This window comes from Notamacropus eugenii, chromosome 1 (genome assembly GCF_028372415.1).
Source record: "Notamacropus eugenii isolate mMacEug1 chromosome 1, mMacEug1.pri_v2, whole genome shotgun sequence".
NCBI classification, from domain to species: Eukaryota; Metazoa; Chordata; class Mammalia; order Diprotodontia; family Macropodidae; genus Notamacropus; species Notamacropus eugenii.
The window spans coordinates 11,904,454-11,921,775 of record NC_092872.1 but is presented as its reverse complement, the minus strand read 5'-3'; the positions used below and the strand labels follow the sequence as shown (position 1 = coordinate 11,921,775).

Sequence of the window (17,322 nt, the reverse complement as noted above, 5' to 3'; positions counted from 1 at the left end):
AATTATTCCCCAGTGGGAAGTATATCTTTTCTAAGAATGCCTTATACATATTATAGTTTACAACATTTCACTGTAGTCGAATATTTGTGAAGGAAATTTTCTTTTTGTGGAACCAAGAATTTGAAAATTGCTTGAGGAACGAGGCTATTTTCAGCAACAGTTTTATCAGATAATAAGAATGTGTTCTGAAGAGAATACATACAGACCTAATCTCTTCTGTGCTTTACCTAGAAACATTATAACCACAGAAAAGTTTCACTTTTCCATTGTTTCCTTTTCTGTGGGTAAGTTGTATGTATGTGTTTAAACCTCCATTTGGTTGGTTGTTGGCCTTCGTTTTGGAAGAGGAACCAAATGATATCACCATGTGAAGTTTCATTGTGTCCCACTGTGGATGACCAGACCAATATGAGCTCGAAATGTTCTACTACAGGTTGGGCACAGATAGTCCTGGTGAATATTTGGGGTGGATACTCCAGATAACAGCGTATAACGTTGTGACAGTAACTCAACCTGTCCATTCATCTATGTTAATATAAGTCCACAGAACAATTATGATTAAATAAAGACAGAACAGAACAGAAAGACTGGCATACAGTAGGTATGTGATTGGGAAGGGCAACTTCAAAGTAGAAACAAGATCATAGGGTCAGATTTAGAAATAGAACAATTAGAATTTAGATTGTTTTAAACACCTGTTATGTTACAAGCACTGTTAGGTGCTAGGAATACAAAGAAATATGACAGTCCTTACTCTTAGTGTGCCTGTAGTAAATCAAGTGAGGCAAGTTGTTTGTATTGATATACTAAAGAATTACAGGGTAATTGGATTTGGGGAGAGAAGGCTACCAGCTGGGGGTGATTGGGAAAGGCCTACTATAGGAGGCCAGTGCTTGAATAGGTATGACCATTCCCCTTTCCTCAAGGGGTTCCTGATGGAATTAAAAAACAAAACCAAAAACTCCTTGACTTTTAAAGTCCTTCATACCTCCTTCCTCTTCCTGATTTTTTAGACTTCTTATACCATACCTTCCCCTCCATGTACATTGTCATCCAGTGATACTGGCCTGTGTGCTGTTCCTCACACAAGACACTCCTTCTCCTAAGTCTGGGAATTTAAGTCGTCCCTCATGTCTGCCATGCTTTCACTCTTTATCTTTGCCTTCTTGTTCTTCCTGTCAATCCTTCAATTCTCAGCTAAAATACTGCCTTCTTCTGGAAGCCTTTTCTCATCCTTTTTAATGCTAGTGCCTGCCCTCCATAATCATCTCCATTTATCTTGTATGTATGCAGTTGTTTGCATATTGTCTCCCCCAATACTCTGTAAGCTCCCTGAGGGCAGGGAGCTCACCTTTCTGTATATCCTCAGCAGTTAGCATAGTTCCTGGCACCTAATTGGGACTCGATAAATGTCCTCAACTTAACTAGTTCTGGTTTTGGCAGAGAAAGCTCCACCAAATATCTGACTAAATGAAATCCCTATCACTGCTTTGTAATACTTGTGTGCTAGGCCTGTAATCTGTTTCCCAAACCTTCTCATCTATTTCTTCTTTCTGTTCAGGTGATCTGTAGTATACTACAGTGATAAAGAATTCTGTTTCTCCCTCCATTGATCTTCAGCCAAATACTTTTCATTATTCTTCCCCTATCTGGTTCTTTTTCTCTCTTTATATGATTGAATGTATTGTTGTAATGTGCACTGCTGCTTCCCCACCCCTCTCTTATATTTACTGAAACTGTTTCTTTTTTTAATTAAGGTATACTTAGTCAGAGCCATCGTGTACCTATTCACAGTCATAGATTTTTTTTTCCTGACATGTTTCAATAATATATAATGAGGTCAAATTTGTTTTCTTGTTAGACTCTCTACTTCCTCTTGTTTATTACCTAAACTTTGAAACTATGGGTTTTACTACTGGCTTATTTAATTGATTTTGTTTAACTCTAAAAAAGTTTGTTTTAAAATTCACTTTGACAAGACAAACAGCTGCACATAAAATGAGTAAATGTTACAAGATTGTCATTCTCTGGGAAGCCTTTCTTTTTTTCCTTCCCCAAAATTTGCACTGCTTATTTCACTTTTAAATTTTCTTTATTATATTAGATTTAGTGCTACATTTTTTATTTGACTTAAAAACTCCCTGGGGTCAGTGCTGTGTTTTATTCTTTGTATTTTTCTTACCTTAGGTTTTCAGTTTGTTCAGTGCTCAACAAATATTGAGTGAAGTGCCAGAATACGTGGTTCATGTATTAAGTTTCATAGGCCTTCAGAGGTGGGGGGAAATGGGTTGTGAAAAGATTAAGTCACTCAACCAGCCTTTATTAAGTGCCTAGTATGTATCAGGAACTATGCTGAGTGCTAGGGATACAAAGATAGGCAAAAAACCAGTTCTTTCCTCCAGGACCTCACAGTTTAATGCGGGAGAGAATATGCAAACAATTATGTGCAAACAAGAAATACACAGGATCAATTGATATAATTTCAGAAGGAAGATACTAGCATTAAGAGGGGCTCTGGGAAAGGCTGAAAAGTGGTTAAGAATTGAGGTAGATGAATAACTAGGAATTCTTGCTCTTTGGACATTTTCAGTTGGAGAGAAGTGCAGAGATCATTTAAACTGGGGATGCATTTCACTGACAGGGGGTTAATTTGGCCCATTCCCAGAATTCATCCCTCATCTCTGTGCAAGTGTTAGTTGGGAATGTGAATCTGATAGCACCCAGGAGAGAGGTGTATCAAGACAAGATATCAAGGGTACTGGCTAGGCCAAGATAGATCAAAAGGAAGTGTGCTAGAACCCTTGTCAACTCAAGATCTTATGCCCCTATATAAGGTTCAGTATTCAGAAAAGCAGAGATGATCTTTAGCAAGCAGTTACGAATATTGGAACCCTGATAGTGATTTAAGTCACCAGCATAAAAATGAAGCCATTGAGGATCAATGAAGAATCTAAAAGAGAAACAATGAAGATCTAAAAGAAAGAGAGTATAAAGAAAGAGAAGAGACAGAAGATAGAGGAGGAGCCAAGGGATGGTGGAACCATCCAAAAAGGACAGAGCAGTTAGCTGGGGGAAATAGTACTGGAATAATATGAGGTTACCTAAGGAAAGGAATTTAAGGAAAGAAATGGACATGTCTGTTACCGATGCTTCAAATTCATAAAGGTTTGCTTTAATTTTCCATTGCTGTTTATTATGATTTTTATACTCTCTTATTATTAGTGCAATAAAATGTTTTTTACAGTGGCTTGCCTACATAACTACATTGTAAGCTTTTTAAAAAATTATTTTTATTTTCTTAAATATTTCTCAATCATATATAAAAGTGTTTTTTAACAGTTTAAAAACTTGAATTCTAAATTCTCTTCCTCCTTTCTGCCCCTTCCCCTTGAAGATAAGAAGTTTGATTTTGATTATACTTATGTAGGCATGGAAAACATATGTCCATTTTAATCCTGTTGCGAAAGAAAACACAAAATAAAATAAAAATTTTAAAAATAAAAAAGTGTGCGTCAGTCTGCATTCAGAGTTTTATCACCTCTTTTCTGGAGGTGAATAATATTTTTCATCATGAGTCCTTTGGAATTGTCTTGTGTCATTGTCTTGATAAGAGTAGTTAAGTATTTCACATTGATCATCTTTCCAATGTTGCTTTTGCTTTGTACAAAGGGTTGTTTTAATTTGCATTTCTCCCCTGAAGTATTATACTCAGTTTTGCTGGGTAGGTGATTCTTGGTTTTAGTCCTACTTCCTTTGACTTCTGGAATATCATATTCCACACCCTTCGATCCCTTAATGTAGAAGCTGCTAGATCTTGTGTTATCGTGATTGTATTTCCACAATACTTGAATTGTTTCTTTCTAGCTGCTTGCAATATTTTCTCCTTGACCTGGGAACTCTGGAATTTGGCCACAATGTTCCTAGGAGTTTCTCTTTTTGTACCTCTTTCAGGAGGTGATCAGTGGATTCTTTCAATACTTAGTTTGCCCTCTGGTTCTAGAATATCAGGGTGGTTTTCCTTGATAATTTCATGAAAGATGATGTCTAGGCTCTTTTTTTGATCATGGCTTTCAGGTAGTCCCATAATTTTTAAATTGTCTCTTCTGAATCTATTTTCCAGGTCAGTTGTTTTTCCAATGAGATATTTCACATTCTCTTCCATTTTTTCATTCTTTTGGTTTTGTTTTGTGATTTCTTGGTTTCTCATAAAGTCATTAGCCTCCATCTGTTCCATTCTAATTTTGAAAGAACTATTTTCTTCAGTGAGCTTTTGAACCTCCTTTTCCATTTGGTTAATTCTGCTTTTTAAAGCATTCTTCTCCTCATTGGCTTTTTGAACCTCTTTTGCCAATTGAGTTAGCCTGTTTTTCAAGGTGTTATTTTCTTCAGCATTTTTTGGGGTCTCCTTTAGCAGGGAGCTGATTTGCTTTTCATGGTTTTCTTGCATCTCTCTCATTTCTCTTCCAGTTTTTCCTCCACCTCTCTAACTTGATTTTCAAAATCCTTTTTGAGCTCTTCCATGGCCTGAGCCCATTGAATATTTATTTTGGATGTTTGGGATACAGAGGCCTTGACTTTTATGTCTTTCCCTGATGGTAAGCATTGTTCTTCCTCATCAGAAAGGATGGGAGGAGATATCTGTTCACCAAGAAAGTAACTTCTATAGTCTTATTTTTTTTCCCTTTTTTGGGCATTTTCCCAACCAGTTACTTGACTTCTAGGTCCTTTGTCAAGAGTAGGGTATACTCTGGGGACCTGTAAGATAACAGTTCCTCCAAGGTGGCACAATCAAGTGTGTACTGGTCTGGGCGCAGGAAAGGATTTTTGTGCCCAGAATCTTAGCAGCGTTTCCTCTCCACAGGTACCTGACCTCCAGTTCTGCCAAGCTAGTACTGGGGGGGTGGGATTCAGTCAAGCTTGGGGGCAGGGCCTCCATTCAGTGCAAGACAAAGACCAGCTGCCTCAGGGCATCTACACAGGGCTGAGGTAAGACTCAGTTCTTCAATGCCCCCAGGGGTTTTTACAATCCATCTATGGTCTCAGGCTGTAGGGGCTGCCCTGAGAACTCCTGCTGCCTGCCTGATGTGAAGGCCCTTCTCCCTTCCTGTCCAGCTGAATAAACCCCATCACTGACCTTTGGCACCTGTGGGTTGAGGGAATCTGTGGACCTTCTGCTGCTGGGACTGGGGATTCCGCCCCGGAGGGCTCTGCTCCACCTCTGGTGCAACTGACATTTCCTGTGGGTCTTTCAGGTCATGCTGGGTTGGAAATCTCCTCCACTCTGTTGTTCTCCACTTCTGCTGCTCCAACATTTATTGAGAGGCCCTCTCTACAGGTGTTTTATGGGCTGTGTGGGGGCAGTGTCCGTATGTGTGTCTTTCTACTTCGCCATCTTGGCTCCGCCCCCTTAATTTGCATTTTTCTTATCAGTAGTGATTTAGAACATTTTTTCATGTGACTATTGATAGCTTTGATTTCTTCTTGAAAACTGCCTGTTCACAATTTAGCAGTTGAATAATAGTTCTTTTATTATTATTATTATTAATTTGACTCAGTTCCATATATATTTGAGAAATGAAACTTTTATGAGAGAAATTTGTTGGAAAAATTTCCCCCCAGTTTCCTATTTCCCTTCTAATTTTGGTTGCCTTTATTTTATTTGTGAAAAACTTTAGTTTTATGTGTGCAAAATTATCTATTTTACTTCCTATAATCTCCTGTCTGTTATTTAGTCATAAATTCTTCCTTAATTCATACATCTGACAGGTATATTTTTCCATATCTCCCTTATGTCTAAATCTTTTATCCTTTTTGGCCTTATCTTGGTATATACAGTGCGAGATGTTGGTTTATGCCTAGTTTCTTCCAAAGAGTTTTCCAGTTTTCTTAGCATATGTTATAAGCTCCTGGAGGGCAGGAACCGTATACTAATTTTCTTGTTTCGCACAGTGTTATTAATTGGTTATTGAATGAACAAAATTGTTAATGCCAAAGTGTATTTAATACGTAAATGAAGATTTGTGATTGGTACAGCAATATATTATTAAAAACACATGATACTCACCAATGCAGTTGTTTTAGATTGAAGAGAGACTTTTTCATTTGGTTTGTTGACTGGTATTTCTGTTCAGCGAGAGGCTAAATAAGATGATTGGGTCTGGTATATTATGTGTTTAATTTTGTGAAGTATAATCCTCTGTACATTGTCATGGCATCAAAGTTTCACCAAAACATTGGAAATGTTAGATTTTAAATCGTCGTGATTGAAACAGAGGCACATTCTATTCAGATTGTGTATTTTAAAATGACCTTTCTTACATAGTCCTAAGACATTTATTGTTTTGGGGTAAAGGGGAATAAAAAAACTTGTAAGTATTGCATTCTTCAATTTCTAAAAATTCTCAGATATTTACAGGGTTTTTTTTTCTCTTTTCTTTTACATGTGTTTTTGGCTGGACTACAACAGAGAAGAAGAAAATGAGGTGAGTACAGTTGAATCAATTTTTTAAGAGTTGTGGATTGACTTGCTTTTGTATGATAGTGCCTATTAGATTTGGATACAGACTGCAAAAATAAATTTGATTCTGTAAGGAATTACTATGGATTCAACATAAACTAAGGATCATTTTGCCTAGTTTTATCTTGATCTTTAGTAATGCTTAGGTCAGAGGAATTCTAATCTTTTCTGTCCTTTTCAACTAAAACATTTCAGTGCACAGCTTTAAACTGATTTCAGAATTCTTTGCATTGATACAAAATAATTACCTGAAAATAGTTTTACTAAAAATGAATTGGATAATAAACAGACTCAAGTATCCCATATTTAAGTTAAACTGCATTTTATTATCTCACAAAGCCTTAGTATTCATTTTGGTGGTTTATATCATAGTTACATTCTTTCTTTGATGTATGAAGGCACTTTGTAATTCCTGCTTATTAAGCAATGTCAGAAGCTATCTAGGGCTTTCTGTCTTTATAGATTTATTTGTGATCAGGCAAGTGCAAGCATTAATAGGAAAAAAGGAAAAATATTAGGCCTTCAAAAATTGAGTGAGATTGTTAAAAAGCACAAAAGATGTGGAGCACCAAAGTTATTATGGTTTCTCTCCCCACATGTTTTCTTTCAAGAGTTGTATTACTAGTTAGCATAATTTGGGGCAGTCTTTAAGATGATTGTATCTACATTTGTACACAAATGGACCCACCGTAATATTAGGGGAGGAGAATTTGATGGGGTCCTTTAGGAAGCCTAGGTTGTAGTTGTGGCTGCCAGTGCTAGCTATGGCATTCAGTGAAAATTTTTGAACCTTCCTGGACTTCAGTTTTTCCCTCCCTATAAAAGTGAAGGCTATTAGATTTTCTCTTTAAGATTCAATGAAGTGTATGCTATGGTTTATCTCAGGAGGAAAGTAGCCCCTTTCTGATTTGTGATATTATTAGCCTTCGTTCTTGATAGTTTTATGTTAATTGCAGTAATCACAATCAAAAAAGGATTTTAATTGAATTAACACAACTTTTGCTTTTATCAATAAAGTAGAAGTTGAGGAATATTTGTGATAAAACTTTTGAAATGCCATCACTTTGGCTACATATTCTTGGGTGAATTTCAAGGTTAGAGTGAATAGAAGTTTGTTTGGGAGATGCAGGAAACCTCCTGTTGGTCAAGTTCCTTGGAGCTACTTTGATCTGGGATGGCTCTATGGCTTGTTACCCCTTTCTTCTCTCTGTATGCCTCAGGACTTGGCCTACCTGTACCTTTGGGTTTGAATCCTGTTTCTGCTATGTACTACCTGTGCAACCTTGGGCAAGTCACTTAACTTCTTTGAGCCTTGGTTTCCTCATCTGTAAAATGAAGGAGTTGAACTAGATAACCTCTAAAATCCTTTCAAGTTCTGAACCCATGACCATGTGATCTGTTCTCCTACTTGGTTCTTCTAGTGTTTACTGTGCAGTGGTATACAGATTTCTGCTTCTCCCTCTGCCCTGATGTTTCTGAGAAAGCACACCACCCTTTTCAGATTTTCTAAGGGAAACAGAAAGTTTAGCTTCTTCACTTATGCTAACATCTGGACCTATTATCTGTAGCGCTGTCATTCCCTAGAACTCCCTCCTAGAACCAGCAGCCAAGCCACCTTCATCTCTTTCCTATATCTAAGCTCTCGCTCCTTGTTGAACCTTTCGCAGGTTTCCTCACTAGAGGGAGCCCTCATCAATTCTACCTACTTCCTCATGTTCTCTTTTATTCAACTCTCCAGAGTTCTCCTAAGTGGTAGTTTTCCAGGATCTTATAACTGTAATTGTATGCTATAAAAAATTTTATGCATATAATGATCACAATTCCCAGGACAAGTAAGAAATTCATTTTCTCAGACAGTAGGAGGCTTTTGAATTTATTTTCACCGTCCATTGAAAATTCACACCAAGCAGCCCAGTTTGAAGGAACTGTTGTAGTAATGACTACTTGTTTTTGTTCAATACAGGGAAAGATTGAAAATGTGCAGAAAATGGGTTTCATCAAAGGTCCAATGTTCAAAGGTGTTGCATCTAGTCGATTTCTGCCTAAAGGCACCAAGACAAAGGTGAACCTGGAGGAGCAAGGGCGACAGAAGGTTTCATTCAGCTTCAGCCTTACAAAGAAAACTTTGCAAAACAGGTTTCTAACTGCACTTGGAAATGATAAGCAAAATGACACTCCAAACTCCCCAGCTGTTCCCCTTCAAGCAGATTTTGTTCCCAAAATTAAAATGGATCCTGGAGACACTTCAGCTATTACAGAAGACTCTTCCCCACCAAAACCAAAGGTGGAATTGGGCAAAATCCATTTTAAGAAACATTTGCTTCATGTTACATCTAAACCTCTACTAACTGCTGTCCCGTCAGTAGCAGCATCACCACCTCTTTCCATAATACCATCACCAGTAGTAACAGAATCAGTAGTGGCAGAATCACCACCACAGTCCCCCCCTCCACCACCCCCAGCCCTACAAGTTAGAACACCATCACCACCAGCACCAATATCAGTAACAACAGCCTTGCCACAAATACCAACATCAGTACCAGTGGGGACATCATTACAATCCCCACCAATAGATGTAGCAGTTAGAGCCTCAAAAGAGTCTTTAAATATAGTAGTACCAGAATCTTTAGAATTGGACACTAAGCAAGATACATGTTCTTCTGAATTATTAGATATAGTATCTCAGAATGTGTCTGAGAAAGCAGATACATCTCCACGAAAAGAAGATTCCCATATTGGGAAGGAAGAAGAAACTCCAGATAGTTCAAAGAGTTCTCTGTGTTCTAAAAAAACAAGTTCTAAGAAGAAATTCTCACAATCTGAAGGCATGTTTCTTGGTTCAGAATCAGATGAAGATTCTGTACAGACTTCCTCAAGTCAACGGTCACATGATTTTAAGAATTCAGCAAGTGTGGAAAAGGAAAGAGATTCAAAAAAGAGCTTAGCTCCCTTAAAAGTTGAAGATTTAGGGAAATCTTCAAGATCTAAAACTGAGAGAGATGACAGGCATTTTAGTTATTCAAAATTAGAGCGAGATTCTCGCTATATGTCTTCCCGTTCTAGATCAGAGAGAGATAGAAGGCGAAGCAGGTCTCGCTCTAGATCTGAGAGAGGATCTAGAACTAGTTCATCTTATTCCCGGTCAGAGCGGTCACACTATTATGAGTCTGAACGAAGATACCATAGGAGCTCCCCTTATAGAGAGAGGCCACGGTATTCCCGTTCTTATACAGATAATAGGATGAGAGAGAGCTCTGATTCAGAAGAGGAATATAAGAAGATATATTCCAGGTCTAGTGATTCAAGACGTACATCTTCTCATTCTTCATTTTACAGAGACTCAAGGATATCAACTTACTCCAAATCTGATCGGGACAGCAAAATTGAATCCTTCCACATGGATGCAGAGAAAAGAGGAAAATATTCCTCAAAACCAGAAAGAGAATCAAAAAGGACTTCAGAAAATGAATTAATGAAAAGATGTTGCTCTCCCCCTAATGAAGTGGGATTTCGGAGGGGTTCATCTTATTCTAAGCATGATAGTAATGCTTCCCGTAATAAGTCTGTCCCATGGAAAAGTACACAAAAGCCTGATAAAATTAAAAGTTCTTTCTGTTGTATAGAATCAACTGAGGAGATTAAACATCACTCTCATTCTTTAAATTTACAGACTACTTGTTCAAAATCTAATGAATTAAGAATGGTTGTGAAAATTCCTGAAAGAGATAAAACTATATCTCCATCCTCAACTAATCGATTAAATGATTCCCCTACTTTTAAAAAGCTAGGTGAATCTCCTATTTTTAAGTCTGAATTTATGGGAAATGATAGCCATGATAGTATTAAGGAATTAGACACTTTATCTAAAGGGAAACACGATCAATTAAGAACTTCTTGTCCCATGGAATTAGATATAAATGGATCTCCTGGGGAGGAATCTGATTTAGCAACTTTTTGTGCCTCTAAAACTGAGGATATTTTTACATCTTCAGATGATAGTGTAAATAGATCAGAGGTATCTCCTTTGATAAAATCTAGTAAATCATGTGTATTACCATCAAATGGGTTTCAGAGTATAAACAGGTCTAAAGAAAAGAATTTGGATGATTCCTCTGTACAGCATAGTGAATTAAAAAGCTCACTTAAAGAAATGGACCCTTTGGTTCCTTCACAACAAGATAAATTTGGGTCTTTTCCAGTTATAACTGTAGGTTATTCTAAAACAGTTAAAGAATCAGTTGATTTGAGAGTTTCTTACTGTAAAACCAAAGATTTGGACTCTTATAATGCTTCAGATGACAATAGCCCTTGTTTGTATCAACTTGAAACTGAAAATACTGAACCTACAGTTATGAAGGTTATCCCAAACAGTTTTACGAACCAAGATTCAGAATTACAGTCAGTAATATGTGACAATAAAAGCTATATGAATCTTCATTCAGTACAGCCTACAGCTGAAGAATCTGAGCAAAACTTTAGGGTAAAGTCAGCATCTGTTAACCCACGTGACTCAAATTCACCTGTAGGAAGTTCAAGTGTTGCTTCTGTGTGTAGCCTTACATTAGGAATCAAAGTAGACAATCCATCTGTAGTACAACACTCTGAAGGGAATTTGCCTCTTGGTTTGGATACTGTCCTACAAAACCAAAGCACAGAATTTTTCAAACACACAGGAATAGAAATCATAGAATTGAATGAACAGCAAATAAATCCTGAAACAGGAAAAAGAATTGTATCCTGGAAGAATAGACATAACAGTGGACTGCCTATGAAATCTTTCCAAACAGAGGAGGTACAAGAGGAAACAAATGTCACATTTCCCAGTGGAAGAGAGAGAGCTGCATCCACAGATGAGCCATTTAACAAACAGGAAGGAAGTAGAAACATGTTTATTTCTGGTGTTTCAGAGTCTTTGTTTTCAGCTTGTAACATGATTAGAACTGTAGAAGAAGGAGATAGTGTTTCTCATGCCCCTAAATGTGACAGTAGTGGTAATGCATCAGAGTTTGTTTCTCCCCTCCATGGAGATTATTCTGATTCTTCACAGAGCACAAGTGAAGAAAGTGATTCAGAGGATACAGATTCTGATGATAGCAGTATTCCAAGGAACCGTCTCCAGTCTGTTGTTGTTGTGCCAAAGAATTCTACTTTGCCTATGGAAGAAACCAGTCCTTGCTCATCTCAGAGCAGCCAGGTTAATAGACACTATTCTGACAATTGGGAAGATGACAGACCAGAATCAAGCAAGTCTTATGAAGAAAGATTTGAGGGAATGATGAACAAAAATTGTTCTCAGACTGAGAAATTCTGTCTTTCTAAAGGAACAGATAAAAGCCCAGAAGTTCCTTATGTGGAGCCAAGCAGAAAACAGATGGAGAACCTTGAGCTAGAAGATGCCCAGCCTCAGAGTGATGGGGTTGATAGTACAAGTCAGGCAGATATTGTATCTGATACGATTGGTTTGAAAAATCTAGAAGAAAGAACTGCATCCAAAGAGTCATTGATCATAACTAAACCCATCCTGAGGCAGCAAGAAGAGCTACCAACTTATTCTTCTGATGGTTTTGAAGGTGCCCTAACAAAATCTCGGCAACAGAATAATTTCCCTAATAGGCCAGACAGTAGACTGGGGAAAGCAGATTCTGATAATTTTTCTTCTTCAGGGGACTTCTCTAGAGTGGATGGTTTCCATTCAGCAGAAGACCTCGGCAATCTGGGTTGGGACTTCTCCCAACCAGAAAAACCCAGTACCACTTATCAGCAGCCTGATAGCAGCTATGGAATATATACTGGATACAATTATCAGCAAAGTGCAGAACAGTACCGTAGCACACATAATTACTGGCAAGGCAATGGCTATTGGGACCCAAGATTGGCCAGTAGGCCTCCTGGGATTATGTATGATAGAGTACAGGGACATGTACCAGATTCTTTAACAAATGACCATGAAGAAGAAGATGAGGAAAATTGGGATGATCCTCGCAGACCTCATTTTTCCAGCCAGTCTAGTAAACTTCTTGCACATATTCATAGAGAGAAAGGATCTGTGCAGGCACATGAAATAAGTAGCAATTCAATTAAAGACCTTTCAATTGTAAATGAAAAGAAAGTCCCTCCAAAAAACCTGGAAAAAGGGGATGTGAAAGATCGAGGGCCTCCAAAGAAAAGACGGCAGGAATTAGAAAGTGACTCAGAAAGTGATTCAGATATGCAGGACAGGAAAAAAGTGAGAGTGGAGGTAGAGCAGTTGGAAACGATGTCCTCAGGTACAGCATTGGTTGGTCCACTGTGTGTTATGGATGACTTCAGGGACCCACAGCGTTGGAAGGAATGTGCCAGGCAGGGGAAAATGCCTTGTTATTTTGACCTTATTGAAGAAAATGTATACTTAACAGAAAGGTAAGTAATGCAGCAGGTACTCAATAACAGTTTGTCTAATTTTTGCATCCTCAAAGTTGGGGAGGTTTTTTTGGTTTGTTTTAAGTCGACCAACTAGAGGTCTGGTTGGCCCTTATATTTCATTGCATGGCATAAAAATTACTCATCCCTGTTTTGATTTGTAAAGGAGGTGATTTTTGTTTTGGAATTTTAAAATTTTGTAGATAACTACTTTGTGAGAAGTCAATTTTAGGCATGTGCCATTTATTTTTTTATGTGTAAGTTACTAGGGAAGGAACTTTTTTATTAAGAACAGTTCAGTCTTTTTTAATAAGTTCAATCTTTTTTTTCCTAAGATTCTTTTATTGAACTCCTGAATGAAGTATGTATGTAAAATTCTTGGAAATTATTCACAAAATTCTTTAAAAAAAAATTTTTTTTAAAAGAAACTTTTATAATATTCTTTTGTCTTTTCTGTCACTTGACAGAATTTGACAAGAGTCAAAATTCATAGTACCAAATAACTCAATTCAGTCATAGGTTATGTATATAATTATCCAAATTAGCAAGAATATGAAAGCATTTCTAGATGTTTTGAAAATTTCCAGTATGGCTACCTCTCAGTTTTAAAAGATTCATTAAGTTCCTTTAAAGTAACTTAATTTTTATGTCATGCAAAAGAATCTTCTATTTTAATTGTTGTCCATTAATAACCTTTAGACTTTAAGGTTGAACTCTGCAGTGTCCAATGATAGTTGCATGATAGGATTAGTAGGAGCCTCACAAAAGTATATCATCTTTTGAGTCAAAAATAATAAATAGAATGGCATATGTTTAAGATATCTGAAACAAATTTCATCCTTCTTTGGAAGAACTGGATATATTGAAACTATCAGATGGAAGAATAAGTATTATTGTAATTTGAGCATCTTTAATGGGCCAGTGGCTGACTTTTAGAGCTCTAAAATCAGTTGTGGAATGTTAAGAATTATGAGAGATCTCTAAGGAGATTGATTTAGTTGAATTTTCCCCCACTTAGTGAAAAATCTGAACTACAGCATCTGTAGCAACCATTCAGCTTCTGCTTAAATTCCCCTAGAGAAGAGAGGTCATTAGCTCTTAGGGCACCCTGTTCTTCATTTGGGTACTTCTTTTCATTAACAAGTTCTTGCTAGTCAAAATCTGCCCTTTTAAAACTTAAGTCCATTGCTCCTAATTTTACCCGTTGGAATGACATGAAATGAATCTGCTCCTTTCTTATATGACAGAGGTCTTCCAGATATTCAAATCTTGTCTTCCTAAGTCTTCTCTTTTGCAACCTGAACATAACTAGTTCCTTCAGTTCTTCATGGTTTCCAGGCAGACCCTTCACACATTGTTTATTGTCCTTTGGATAATATTTCATTTTGTACTCTGTTTTAAAATGTGACACTGGACCTGAAATAATAATTCAGATTTCTGACCATTACAAAATACAGTAGAAAAGTTGCTTTCTTTGATCTAGATGCCATTTTAATATTTGACCTAATTTCTGTGTTAGCTTCATTTTTATTTTTTGCAAGGCACTTGGGGTTAAGTGACTTGTCCATGGTCACACGACTAGTGTTTAGTAGTTGAGACCCAATTTGAACTCGAGTCCTCCTGACTCCAGGGCCTATCCTCTATCCCCTGCAACACCTAGCTGCCCCACATTAGCCTTATTTTTAAATAGCTGTGTGTCACTCAGCTGAAACAGTTCAGGAGCTTCTACTACCAAAGATAATATATTTTATATAAGTAACAGCCAGATACTGTTACCAAATGGCAATAAATTTGATTGGAATTTTTAGTGGGTAACACTTCCCAAATGACTTCTGTTAACATAATGTTGGAAAAAGCCACAGAGATCATATAGTTCAACCCCTTAACAATTCTTAAATCCTATCTATGGTCCGAATATAATATTTTACAATGAATTCAGCCTAAAATCTTGTTAGTTTTGCTGTGAAGTCATACTCCTATCTCATTTTGAGCTCCCAAATCTCTTTCATATAAATTGTTTGCTAACCATATTCCTCCCTTGTCACTTGCACAGTTGATTTCTTTGAACCCAAGTGCACAACTTGATATTTTCGGTATATTGATAGATAGCTCCATGTAAAGGCCATCTGAGAGAAGTGAATATATTTAATTGGCACAAGCCAGTCATTTCTGAAATTAATGTTGAAAGTTTTGACACTCATCACACTATTTAGATACTTTACAAAGATATGAACCACTGTATATACAGAGGAAAAAAAGAGAGACAGGCTAAGATTAAAATGACACTGTTTTCTCCTCTTTGTCATTTGAAGGGATTATTATTCCATCCCATTTTGTAGAGGTAGTTTTATTCAGTTCTTCTTGGCACTGCAGATCTAGTGATCTTCAAACATGTTTAAGGTACTAGAAGTCATTTAGCTTGTCCTCAAGCATGAGAGATGTCACTATATCCTTTCTTCAGTATTTCCTATTATTAAGGACAGAGATAAAGTAAGAGGCAGGAAGTCACATTTTTAGTTGAATATACATTTGCTTTCCTTTCTTGAAAGAACTATACCCATGTAATTGAATGTATTTCCTTTTTTCTTGGTTGATTTCTACACCTAGCACAGCTCAACATAGGGGTATGATGACTACTGTGTTACAGAATCGCTGTCTTTATCATCATTCTGTTTTGTTAGGTACTGGTGGGTAGTAGTTTTGAAGAAGTACATGAAGGAATCCCCAATCCTCTTAACAGAGAGGTCAATAAAAAGTTAACATTTAACTGCATATTCTGTATTTCCTACCTTATTTCATGCTCCTGTACCCATTGCATTTTCTTCAAGACAACTGTATCTGAAACTTGATGAAGCTGATCCTTAATTAGCCAGCTGAGTCACTGTTGTGCGACTCCAACTTATTTTATTTCTTCCTGAGCCTAGCACAGGTCTGTTCACGATTTGATTTACTTAGTGAACTCCTAACAGACCTGGAGGGAAGGAATCAAGGTCTAGGTTCCAAGAGAATAGTCTTGAGTTAACCCATACCATTACTTATAAGGGCCTTGGTTGACTAAAAGTCATATTGTTTTGAATTCTTATTGTTAATAGATTTTATCTCATTTAAAAAGCAAAAAATATACAATGAATCTATTTAAGACTAAGTTTGACTTAGAGATATCATTTCATTTGCTCTTAGTTAACCCATTTTTAAAAATTTTACTTATTAGAAAGAAGAATAAATCCCATCGGGATATCAAGCGAATGCAATGTGAGTGTACACCTGTTTCTAAAGATGATAGAGCTCAAGGAGAAATAGCATGTGGGGAAGATTGTCTCAATCGTCTCCTCATGATAGAATGGTAAATATAATTTTATTTGGAATACTAGCTTTTTAAAAATTTTTTCAGTCATTTTATTACATTCTATGTGCCTGTACTTTTAATATTTTGTCTGCTCTGTCAGATCACTGTCATCAGTACAGTTGTCTGTAGAGACTGTCATGCTTTGTAGTAGGGCCATAAAGAAAGTTCTCTTGTGATGGATGGCTTTCTGGAATTCCAGATGATCCTGATTGGGACAGGACAAATATCTTAGTGATTTTTTGTTTGCTCTTTTAAATCTGTCTTGTCATTTGCTATCTCTTCTAGGTATCCTGAAGTAGTTTAACTATTTGACAACATTATAGGATGAATAAAGGGGATCTTAGAAGTATTATGTTAAAATAATTTACAGATAAGAAAACTTGAGGCTTATCTACACGAGTTAAAGTGACCTTGAGCAAGGAACACACCTAGGTATTGACAGCTTAGGGAAAGGGGAAAAGTTAAACTAGACATTTCCATTATTTAACAGAATTGGCAAAACATTTGAAAACATGTTGTTTAGATATTTATTGGTGAACTACTTTAGGATAAGAGACTGTGCCAAGGCTTATTAATGATTACATTTTTTTTTTGTAAGTCTAGAATTTAGTGCTGCTCAATAAATGTTTACCTAGTGATGGACTATAATACCATCTCTGGCTACTATTGGCTCTGCCACTCTTGCTAGTCATTTAACCTTTCAGTGCTATAGGCAACTTTCTTAAGAATATAAGATGCAGAGAAAGTATGATCTTCATTGGTAGAAATAGTTTCTTTATCTAAGATATCTGTATACCAGTAAAATTACCAGTCCAATCCCTGTCCTTACCAGAATGATATTTTCAGGAATAGCAGTAGAAAAGTTGCTGTTGTCTTTAGACATTTGGATTTGGCCTTTCCTAATTGGTTTGTAGCATATTTGTTTATATTATGATGGCAAGTATCATAAAGGATCTGGATCTATATTTATGAATTATGTAAGGATGGTGAAGTGAGACACCTTAAAACATGGGCAGTAGGCACAGTTCTTTCTCACATTGTTTATGCTTAACTGAGATGA

At 36.8% G+C, this 17,322-nt stretch overlaps 1 protein-coding gene across 4 annotated transcripts in view; it reads left to right on the top strand.

Annotated features, from left to right (window-relative positions):
- Window positions 1-17,322, top strand: part of SETD2 (SET domain containing 2, histone lysine methyltransferase) — a 142,863-nt gene that overhangs the window by 25,477 nt on the left and 100,064 nt on the right. For 3 of the 4 annotated variants that reach the window (XR_011976980.1, XR_011976981.1, XM_072653422.1), the window contains exons 2-3: window positions 6,467-12,916; window positions 16,128-16,259. Coding sequence is in view for 2 of the 4 variants with exons in the window: in XM_072653422.1 (XP_072509523.1) it covers window positions 8,319-12,916; window positions 16,128-16,259 (4,730 nt within the window). In the remaining 2 variants the exon portion in view is untranslated. The remainder of the gene's footprint in view (window positions 1-6,466; window positions 12,917-16,127; window positions 16,260-17,322) is intronic. The other variant, XM_072653431.1, reaches the window with a different exon arrangement.